General features: G+C 35.4%; 1 protein-coding gene across 1 annotated transcript; it reads left to right on the top strand.

Annotated features, from left to right (window-relative positions):
* The first annotated feature begins 9,781 nt into the window (after positions 1 to 9,781).
* On the top strand, positions 9,782 to 11,743 carry LOC107807320 (WRKY transcription factor 22-like). The gene is made up of 3 exons (XM_016631674.2): positions 9,782 to 10,422; positions 10,611 to 10,721; positions 10,856 to 11,743. The coding sequence occupies exons 1-3, from the start codon at positions 9,935 to 9,937 to the stop codon at positions 11,346 to 11,348; spliced, it is 1,092 nt and encodes a 363-aa protein (XP_016487160.1). The 5' UTR covers positions 9,782 to 9,934; the 3' UTR covers positions 11,349 to 11,743.
* The last annotated feature ends 23 nt before the right edge of the window (positions 11,744 to 11,766 follow it).

Below are 11,766 nucleotides of genomic sequence, written 5' to 3'. Positions count from 1 at the left end.
GGGAAATACCTAAAATGAACGACCAGATCGGCTTGAACAAAATCCGGCATCTTTTGATTTTGGTCGGAATAGGTCTTAATCACGAGTTCTCCAACGAGAACACACGAATAAAACCTATTTTGGCCTCAAATCTTCAATACAGGCTCTCTATTTGAAAACTCAGCGTTCGTTCATTCGAATTGAGATTCGACAAGCTCCGGTTTGATTCGAGTGGAACTAGGAGTGGTTTAGGGACGAGGGAAGTCAGGTGGTGGTATGGTATTAATTTGGGACTGATTGGGTAGGTTTAAGGTTTGAGGTCTTGTCTTCGATCTAAGATTCGAAGCAGTCGGCCATGATTCGAGGGTGATGGTTAGAGGGGTTAGGTTGGGGAGGTCGGGGGGAAGCTGGGGTGTGAATTTGGTGGCCACTGGAGTACCGGCCGCCGAGTTTTGGATGATGAAGCAGGCCAGCAACGGCTAGGGTTTTGGGGTGGGATTCCGGTCTCTGAAGAGACGATTGGAACCGGGGAGGAGGGGATTTGGGAATGGAGACGGGTTTAAGGGTATGGGGGGGTGACATATTAAAACCAAAAGCTTAATCTGGACCGTTGGATGGACGGAAACCAACGGTCCCGATTGAGTCGCTTAACAAAACGGGGCCGTTTGGTTTAGGGATGGGGACTGGGTTGGGTTGGACTAGGTACATGGGTGTTGGAATTGGGCTGTAAGGATTTGGGCCTTGGGGATTTAAATTAATTTTGGCCCAATTCCGATTTCCTTTTCTCTTATTAATTATTTTCTTCCTAAATTGTCTAAAAAAAAATTAAAACCAAAATCCCAACTCAAATTATAAAACAAAAATTGACTTAAAATACTAATCCACTTCAAATAATATTTATCACAAGTAATTAAATACAAAAAATAAAACAATCACACAATTTGACATTAAACACTTTAAAAATGTAAAGTACGTTATTTTTTGTGCATTTTTTATTTTTTTGTAAAAATAACATTTTACTAAATTAACCAAAAATGTAAAATCAAATCCTAAGTGCAGATGCTATATTTTGGTATTTTTAATTTAAAATTAAATATGCAAACAATCAAGAAAATTGCACAGTAATTCCTAGAATAACACATAAATAAAGCAAAGGCCTAATTTGAGAATTCTTTTGGAGTAATTCGTATGAGGCAAAAATCACGTGCTCACATTATGTACATCAGTTTGAATTCGAATAATATATCAGTTTCTCTCTATACTTGTCTTTACTTTGTAGTCTTTATTTTATAACACGTTATCAGCACGAGACTCTGGCATCTCGAGCAAATACTTTGAAAGTATTAGAGGTAAGAACTTTCTTTTCCTAAATAATGTCAAATCTTTCTAAACTTGAATTTGTAGCCCTGGATATATCGAGGAAAAACTACATGTCTTGGGTGCTTGATGCTGAAATTAATCTTGATGCGATGGGTCTGGCAGACACCATCAAGGATAAAAATCAGGCATCAAACCAAGACCGTGCCAAAGCAATGATATTCCTACGCCATCACCTTGATGAGGGCCTGAAAATGGAATATCTCACTATTAAAGATCCAGTCATACTGTGGAATAATTTGAAAGATAGATATGACCACCTGAAGATGGTCGTTCTTCCACAGGCACGTTATGATTGGACTCATCTAAGGCTACAAGATTTTAAATCTATCAGTGAGTATAATTCTGCTATGTTCAGAATTATTTCCCAATTGAAATTATGTGGTGATAATATTACTGATCATGATATGTTGGAGAAAACTTTCACCACTTTTCATGCCTCGAATATGCTCATGCAGCAGCAATATCGAGAGATGAGATTTAAAAAGTATTCTGAACTTATCTCACATCTTCTTATAGCAGAGCAACATAATGGGCTATTAATGAAAAATCATGAAAGCCGACCTATTGGTTCTTGTCCATTCCCTGAAGTGAATGAGATGAACTTCCACCAAGCTAAACGTGGAAGAGGTCGTGGCCCCAGTAGTGGTCATGGCCGTGGTCGGGGAAGAAACCCCAATCATGGTAATAATAATTCACCAAAGAAGCCTCCTCACCACCAGCAGTGGAAAAGTAAGGAACAAAAGCATTAAGCGGTGCAAGCGCCAAATGCAGAAAATGCATGTTATAGATGTGGAGGAAAAGGGCACTGGTCACGTACCTGACGTACGCCAAAGCACCTGGTTGAGCTTTATCAAGCCTCCCTGAAGAAGACAGAGAAAAATGCTGAAGCAAATTTTATTTCTGAAGATAATTTAGACTTCATGCATTTGGATGTAGCTGATTACTTTGCACTCCCAGAAGGAGAAACAAGTCATGTAATCGGTAGTGAATCTGTAGAAATGTAAATATTTTAATTTTTGTTGTTTGTAATAGATAGTATGGTTATGTAATTGTTGTACATAAATAAAAGTTATGCTTTGATAATGATGTTTACTATAATATATTTTATTTATGTTATTTTGAAGAATATGGATAGCCCTCAAATTATGTTTGGATCAAAGATAAATCATGAAGATATTTGTGTTATTGATAGTAGAACAACTCATGCCATATTCAACGATCAGAAATACTTTTCTTATTTTGCATAAGGAAAAAACAAATGTTTCAACAATTTCTGGTAATATAAGTTTGATTGAAGGCTCTGGAAGAGCCATAATATTTCTGTCTAAGGGAACAAAACTTATTATAGACAATGTATTGTTCTCCTCCAAGTCCCGAAGAAACTTGTTGAGTTTTATAGATATCCGCCGAAATGGGTATCATGTTAAGACAATAGATGAAATGAACAGGGAATATCTTTGTATTACAAAAAATATTTCTGGCCAGAAATGCATTGTAGAAAAGTTACCAACTTTATCTTCTGGCTTATACTATTCAAAAATTAGTACAATTGAAGCACACTCTATCATAAACCAGAAGTTTACGAATTCAAATACTTTTGTGCTTTGGCATGGCCGTTTGGGCCATTCCGAATCAATAATGATGAGACGAATTACTGAAAATTCGAGTGGGCATCCATTAAAGAACTTGAAGATTCTTACAAATGATGAATTTTCTTGTGATGCTTGTTATCAAGGAAAAATGATCACTAGACCATCACCAATGAAGGTTGGTATTGAATCCCCTGCCTTTTTAGAGAGTATACATGGGGATATATGTGGACCTATTCACCCACCAAGTGGGTTGTTTAGATATTTTATGGTCCTAATAGATGCATCTTCAATATGGTCTCATGTGTGCCTACTATCATCTCGCAACCTGGCGTTTGCAAAGCTATTAGCCCAAATAATTCGATTAAGGGCACAATTCCCAGATTATCCTATAAAGGCTATTCGCCTTGATAATGCTGGAGAATTCTCATCTCAAGCTTTTGATGATTATTGTCTATCCTTTGGGATAAAAGTTGAACATCCTGTAGCTTATGTTCATACTCAAAATGGCCTTGCAGAGTCATTTATTAAACGCCTGCAATTGATAGCAAGACCACTACTTATGAAAACAAAATTGCTCACTACTGCTTGAGGCCATGCTATCTTGCATGCAACATCACTTATCTGTCTCAGACCGACACATTATAATAAATATTCTCCGTCACAATTAGTTTTTGGTCATGAACCAAATATTGCCCATCTACGAATCGGATGTGATGTATATGTGCTAGTAGCACCACCACAACGTAGTAAGATGTGACCACAAAGAAGGATAGGAATATATGTTGGGTTTGAATCACCCTCTATTATTCGCTATCTTGAACCATTAACAGGAGATTTATTTACTGCTCGATTTGCAGATTGTCGGTTTGATGAAACAAATTTTCCACAATTAGGGGGAGAGAAAAAGGAAATCAAAAGAGAAATTGTGTGAAAAATTTCATCATTATCTCACTTTGATACCCGTACCCCTATATGTAATTAGGAGGTCCAGAAGATCATCCATTTACAGAATATAGCAAATCAAATGCCAAACACATTTACTGATTTGAAAAGGATAACTAAGTCACATATCCCAGCAGAGAATGTGCCTATCCGAATTGATGTCCCAGTAGGACCATCTACTAGCATGAGAGATAGTGAACCTAAAGCACGCCTGAAGCGTGGTAGGCCTTTGGGTTCTAAGGATCGAAATCCTCGAAAAAGAAAATCGACAAATGATCAAAACGATACTATGAAGGGATCTCCTGAAGAGACCCAAAATTTGATTAGTTCTGAGATTCCTGAAGAAATTAATGAACCCGAAGCTCATGTGAGTGAGGAACTTTTAATAAGTTCGATCGGTAATGAGATTAATTTAAATCGATCTGAAATAGTGGTGGATAATATTTTTGCATATAATGTTGCACTTAATATTATGCAAGATAGTGAGGATCTTGAACCTCGATCTGTCGAAGAATGTCGACAAAGATCTGATTGGCCAAAATGACAAGAGGCAATTCAATCGGAATTGAAGTCACTTGCTAAAAGAGAAGTCTTTAAACCAGTAGTCCAAACACCTGCTGGTATAAAACCAGTTGGTCATAAATGGGTTTTTGTGCGAAAAAGGAATGATAAAAATGAAGTTGAAAGATACAAAGCTCGCCTTGTTGCACAGGGAATCTCACAACGACCTGGAGTCGATTTTGATGAAACATATTCATCTGTTATGGATGCCATAACATTTCGATATCTCATCAGTTTAGCACTACATGAAAAGCTTGAAATACATCTAATGGATGTAGTTACAAATTATATGTACGGTTCACTTGATAATGAAATGTATATGAAAATCCCTGAAGGATTTAAAATGCCTGAAGCAAAATCTCAGGAAATGTATTCAATCAGATTACAAAGATCTTTGTACGGTTTAAAGCAATCTGGGCGCATGTGGTATAATCGTCTTAGTGAATATTTGCTGAAATAAGGTTACATAAATGATGTTATTTTATGAAGAAAATGGCATCAGAATTTGTTATACTTGTTGTTTATGTTGATGACATAAATCTTGTTGGAACTCCAGAAGAGCTCCAAAAGGCAATTGAATATCTTAAGAAAGAATTTGAGATGAAAGATCTTGGAAAGACAAAACTTTGTCTTGGTATGCAAATTAAATATTTAGCAGACGAGATCTTTATCCATCAATCTGCCTATACAGAAAGGGTCTTAAAACGCTTTTACATAGACAAACCGCACCCATTGAGTACACCAATGGTTGTTCGATCACTTGAAGTGAATAAAGATTTGTTCCGACCTCCAGAAGAGGACAAGGAACTCCTTGGTCCCGAAGTACCCTATTTCAGTACAATTGGTGCACTAATGTATCTTGCTAATGCTACAAGGCTTGACATAACATTTTCTGTTAATTTACTAGCAAGATATAGTTATTCTCCTACACGGAAACATTGGAACGGGATTAAGCATATATTGCGATATTTAAAGGGAACTCTTGATATGGGTTTGTTTTATGCTAACAAAGATAGTGCAGACCTTGTTGGTTATGTAGATGCAGGTTATTTATCTAATCCCCATAAAGCTCGATCTCAAACCGGCTACGTATTTACATATGGAGGTACTATCATATCATGACGCTCCACAAAGAAATCTATTGTTGCTACTTCTTCAAATCACGTTGAGATAATAGCTATTCATGAAGCAAGTAGGAAATGCGTATGGTTGAGATCAACAATTCATTTTATTCGAGAAAAATGTGGTTTGAAATGTGAGAAAAGACCCACAATTTTATACGAAGACAATGCTGCATGCATAGCCCAATTGAAGGGAGGATTTATAAAAGGAGATAGAACGAAGCACATTTCACCAAAATTATTCTACACACACGATCTTTAGAAAAGTGGTGACATTGATGTGCAACAAATCCGTTCAAGTGATAATCCAACAGATTTATTCACTAAATCTTTGCCAACTTCAACTTTTGAGAAGATGGTATACAAGATTGGAATGCGGAGACTCAAATATTTGAAACAAGGTTTTCATTAGGGGGAGTAAAATACGCGATGCACTCTTTTCCCTTACTAAGGTTTTTTCCCATGGGGTTTTCCTTATAAGGTTTTTAATGAGGCACCTAGCAATGCGTATTACTAAATATGTGTACTTTTTTTCCTTCATTAGGATTTTTTCCCACGTGGTTTTTCCTAGTAAGGTTTTAATGAGACACACTATCTTTTAATGAACATCCAAGGAGGAGTGTTATAAATATATTATATTATGGATGTTCATTTAGTACTCCGTTGTAAATAATCTTCCTGAATAAGTTTATCCATATGGGACTCCACCGTAAATATGTTTATCTATTTAGTACTCTATTGGAAATAAGCTTCTTGAGAAGCTTATCACTTCGGTACCCGATTATGGATAAACATTACCCTAGGTAGAAGATTATCCATACCGGGTATAATAAGCTTATCCATTCAGTACTCCGTTATGGATAAACATTGCTCTCAGTAGAAGATTATCCATATCTGGTATAATAGCAGTTTACACAGCAGCTTGCGTAGCAGCTTACACAACAGCTTGTAATAGCAGCTTACACAACAACTTGTAGTAGCAGCTTACACAACAGCTTCCTTTTTTCTATAAATAGAAGAGATTTCAGTTCATTATGTACATCAGTTTGAATTCGAATAATATATCAATTTCTCTCGATACTTGTCTTTACTTTATAGTCTTTATTTTATAACATAATCTTCTTAAAAATGATTTTTTTCCACATCACTGTATAAGTGAATCATGAGCGTTGATCTTATCGCATAGGATACTATTAAGTAGCACAGTGCACGCTTATCGTTGTTTTCTTTAACTTTAAAGTGGTTTTTGCAAAGGGTGGTGGGGCCATAATATCAACAGGTGTCATGCCACCTCAGCATTATCTCATGTACTCGCTCGAGTGTGAAAGGTAAAGGTGCTTGTAGCCGTCGATTCTCCTCTCAATAAGTCAATTTGGAATTTCTAATTTACTCCTCCTTTTTTTCCTCTTTTCCCATTTATTCATCCACCGAAAAATACGAATAATAAGCATATAATATCAGTCTTTTACATAAGGTTGTAGTACTTAAGCATGACATGTGTTCTTGCCTCCAATTTATAATTTAAATATAATAAATAAACACAAATGCATGCACCAAGTTCAAATAATTTTTTTGCTTTATCCACCCACTTCAGATTTTTCGCATTGCTACATAATGGCAAGTTTTTAAGAATTATCTAATTTAATAATCTTATTTTAGTAAATTTGAAATTTTATTTTTGGAGTAACTTTGATCTTAATAGGAAATTCAGTCTATAAAAAAAGTTCTCTCCAGAACTCAGATAAATTTATTCCTATATATGCTTTACTTCTTAAGTTATTTTTCAGGCAAAATGCTGTAGTTAAAATTGAAAATAAAAGGTATACATGCCAAAAAAGAAATTAGGTTGTATTGGTCTTTATTGTGAAGCTTAATTAATGCAAGTAGATTAACCAATCACAATTTTATAAAATGGGATAATACTTTTAATGTGCTAATATTGAACTAATGAAAAATAATTTAATAATCAAAGGTTTACAAAATATGTATATTCGAGTTTAAGCATATATTACACGTAAATTATACTATTGTGCAACAAATTTACCTATTGAATTTTTGTGTACGTATTACATATTCCATCTTTGAATAGACGGATCAACAAAGCTCTCGTGAAGTAATAAATATTTATTCATTCTTAATTAAAGTTTCGAGTTTCAAAATTTAAATATGTAATTATCTTTAATTTTTGTTACGGAGCATTTTATTTGTGATATATAATTTTCTGACAAGAATTTAGATTTTGAAAGAAAAAAGAAAAAAATCTTTGAATGGAGGAGCACTCCACATGACCGAGCACCCTATTTCACCTTTTGTCCTTTTCTTTTATTTATTTATAATTTATTTTTTAACGTGTTCTCTCTCTTTTTGTCGGTCAGTGCACGCACTCACGAGACTCGATGTGAGAGAGTGTAAACACATACCGCGTGGACCTTTTCCAATCTGCTAAATCACCCCACCACCCTACCCCTAACCACCCATCCTTTGACAATTTTTAAAGTCAACCCCCCGAAACCACCACAAAAAACAAAAGCAGTTTTTCAATTGTGTGAATCATTGTGGGAGAAAATAATATAAGGACAAAAGATAAGCCCTTTGAATATCTTGATTAAACTAATACTATGTCTACTATGCTAACCAACAAAACCTTAAAATCCTTCTCTCTTTTTTAATTTTCCCTTTTCAGAATCTTACTCAAACCAAGTCTTAGCACTTTAATTAAAAAATTGTTAAGTTGTTGACATGTTAGCTAGCAAATGCTTTGCTTATCCAATGCTAAAGAAGGAAAAATTATGGCTTTCATATGAAAAAGTTAGGAAAGAGAAATTAAAGAGATAAACAGCACCTATGCAACACCATTTTCATTTTCTTCAACAAAATTTTTCCCCACTATGTTTTTCCCCCCAAAGTAACATAAAAGAAAAAAAGGTTCAACCGGATAATATTATTATTGAATTTAGAACTCGTGACATGCTATAAACTGTAGTTAAGTAAACCATGAAACGACTATTTCTAGACGTAGTACAAACTCGTGAGATAAAAGAAATCTCTTAAATTTTACCATTATTTTGACTAAATAATTAATTGATTAGGCAAGACATATCATTGCTTCAGCTTATCGAAGATATGATCCATTATAGGAAGGTATGCAGGTCGATGATTCGGGTCTTTGGCCAAGTGGCGAAGCGACATGGTCATTACAATGTGTACATAGACAAAATATTATATTTAGGGGTCGTTTGGTTAGAATATGATTTATACCGGTATAAGTTATGCCGGTATACGTTATATTGGGATAAGTTATGCTGAGATTGTTATTTATTCATTGTTTGGTATGTTGTATTAAGAATGACAATTGCATAATTTCTAAGAAGAAGGTATAAGTTATACCGGTGCTAATTACCCACCTTCTATAAGGTATAAGTTATCCCAATGTTAAAATTAATACCGGGATAACTTATACCTGATTTGCTAACCAAACAGAGTATTAAGGTGGTATTAAATTTTTATACCACCCTTATACCTTCTTATACCTCATACCAAACGACCCCTTAGAGGTATATAATATATATTGAACATTCTTTGTCGGGAATTTTTATACTTTCTTAAAAATTTGAACACCCTTGGAGAAATTCCTAGTTTCGCCACTACCTAGGCCTACCAGTAGTACTAAGACTATTTTTGCATTATCTTAGTCATGGTTTTTTATTATTATATGTTGTTGTTGTTGTTATTGTTGTTAGTTGTTGTTAGTGTGTCATTCACGCCTGTCAGCATAATGCATTGTTGTCACTTTTGTTTACTACTTGACTCCTTTATCTTATCTCTATTGTTTCTTGAACCAATGGTCTATCAGAAATAATATTTCTATCTTTATAAGGTAGATATAAGGTTTGCGTACACATTACCCTTCTCAGACCTCAATTATGAGATTACACTCAGTTGTTATTATTGTAATATTAGACTTACAAGAATGTGTCTCAAACTAATACACCTATTTTGAAATTGTAATTAGCACATAGATCTTACTTTGACAACTTAAAGCTTGAAATATTGAGGACAAAACAAGTACTAATATGGGTAAAAGAAAGAGCTAGACGTTAGATAGAAATCAAAATGAAAATGGTGTTGTCCCCCACCTTCTCTCTCTAGACTTAGTAATGTAATGAAAACCAGCCAAATCACAAATACACACACTCTCTTTCTATAAATGATAAATGTATTCCACTCATTTACACCTCTCCTCAGATCCCTTTCCCAATCTCTCTCTCTAGCCAAAGTCAGCGCCTTCTTTTGTCTTCTTTTTCTTTCCACTTCCTCTCTCTAACCAAAAGTCAAGGCCATAGCAAAAGGAGAAAGAATATGGAGGATGATTGGGATCTACATGCGGTGGTCAGAGGCTGCGCCGCTAGTTCCACCGCCGCAACCACCACCACTACCACCAGCACCGCCGCCACTACTACTACTCCTACTACTTTTTGCAGCTTCCAACCAAGACAAGATGGAAACTTTTTTAGCTTTCAAGATCCGTTTGTGCCAAGATTTGACAACCCCAACAATACTGCTTTTGAAGAGTTGCATAATCTTTACAAGCCTTTCTTCCCCAAATCTCAACCACAACAACAGGCACCTCTTTCTCCTCAAAATATACCTATTTCACCCCTCTCTGTTCTTGGAGGACTACAAGATCTATCACCCCAACAAACTCTAATAAAACAGCAGCAACAACAACATATTCATCAGCTAAATACAAGAGTACTAACACAACCCAAGCAGTCTCTGTCTGTAAATGGTTCCACAAATAGTACAACTAGTGTTTCACATACTCAAAGCCCAAGACCTAAAAGAAGGTAACTTTAACTATTTTTTTTTTTTAACTTTTCTTTTCATTCTTTTAATTTTAATTCTATGAGAAAAAAATGAAGTTTCTGGATGGAAAGATTAGACCTTTGTCAGTTTGTACATAACCATATAATGAATTCAGCTTCTGTTTTTCTTTTTCTCACATTTATATGGATTTTCTATTTCTTTTTATCAGGAAAAACCAATTGAAGAAGGTATGTCAAGTACCAGCTGAGGGTTTATCTTCTGACATGTGGTCTTGGAGAAAATATGGACAAAAACCCATCAAAGGCTCCCCATACCCAAGGTATGTTCCTTAATAACTTTCTTTTAGTACATTTTAGGCTACTTAAAACACAAAAACAAAGTCCTTTTTCAACAATTTATTTTTTTATTCTTAATTTTGAGACTAACTTTGGTTCATTTCTTTGGTGTAAACAGGGGATATTACAGGTGTAGCACCTCAAAGGGTTGTTCGGCCCGGAAACAAGTGGAGCGAAATAGATCCGACCCGAATATGTTCATTGTCACCTACACATCAGAGCACAACCACCCTATGCCAACTCACCGGAACTCTCTCGCTGGAAGTACCCGCCAGAAGCCGGTGAACTCCGAAGCTGGCACACCAAGTGATTCTAACAAACCAACTAGCTCATCACCCGTATCTTCACCGGCGTGCAATTCTCCGGCGACGGGGAAGCAAGATAGCAGCAGGGAAGAGAAAGAGGACATTTTCGAAGACGATGATGATGAATTTGGCAGTTCTAATATGGGATTAGATAACATGGAACCTGCAGATGATGATTTTTTTGAGGGGTTAGAAGAGCTCGCCGCTAATGCCACCGGAGATTGTTTCTCCGATAACTTTCCGGGGTCTGTGCAATTTCCTTGGCTGACAAATAATGCTACAACCACCGCAGCAGGCGGTGTTTGACTTGCCGGAAAAAGTAGACGTGAGAAAAAGTTGAAGAAATGATGCTTTTCTTCTTATTCACTTTTCTTTTTTCACTTGTAGTTGTAGGAGTATCTTTTTGTCCGTTAGAGATATAGACAGAAAGCAATAGAGAATCTTGAAATCTCCATGTCTTTTTTTAATTTTTTTTTAGTTATGTTTCTCTTTTTGTACGTGTAAGGTATAATTCCATTCCCCATCATTGTAGAGAGACTTGTAGAGAACAAAGGAAAAAAGAGGAGTTTGATTCCAATGTTCTTTGTTAGGATAATAGGAGTATATTGGATGATAAGGTACATAGAATTTGGGTAAAAATCCCTTGGCTGTTAAAATGTTAATTTTATAGTAATCATTATCAATGATTTGAGTTTTTTCAATTGTTAACTTTTGCATACATTTT

The sequence above is a fragment of the Nicotiana tabacum genome, chromosome 7 (assembly GCF_000715075.1).
Source record: "Nicotiana tabacum cultivar K326 chromosome 7, ASM71507v2, whole genome shotgun sequence".
NCBI lineage: Eukaryota > Viridiplantae > Streptophyta > Magnoliopsida > Solanales > Solanaceae > Nicotiana > Nicotiana tabacum.
The sequence above is the reverse complement of the archived record's forward strand: the minus strand, read 5'-3'. Positions and strand labels throughout refer to the sequence as shown.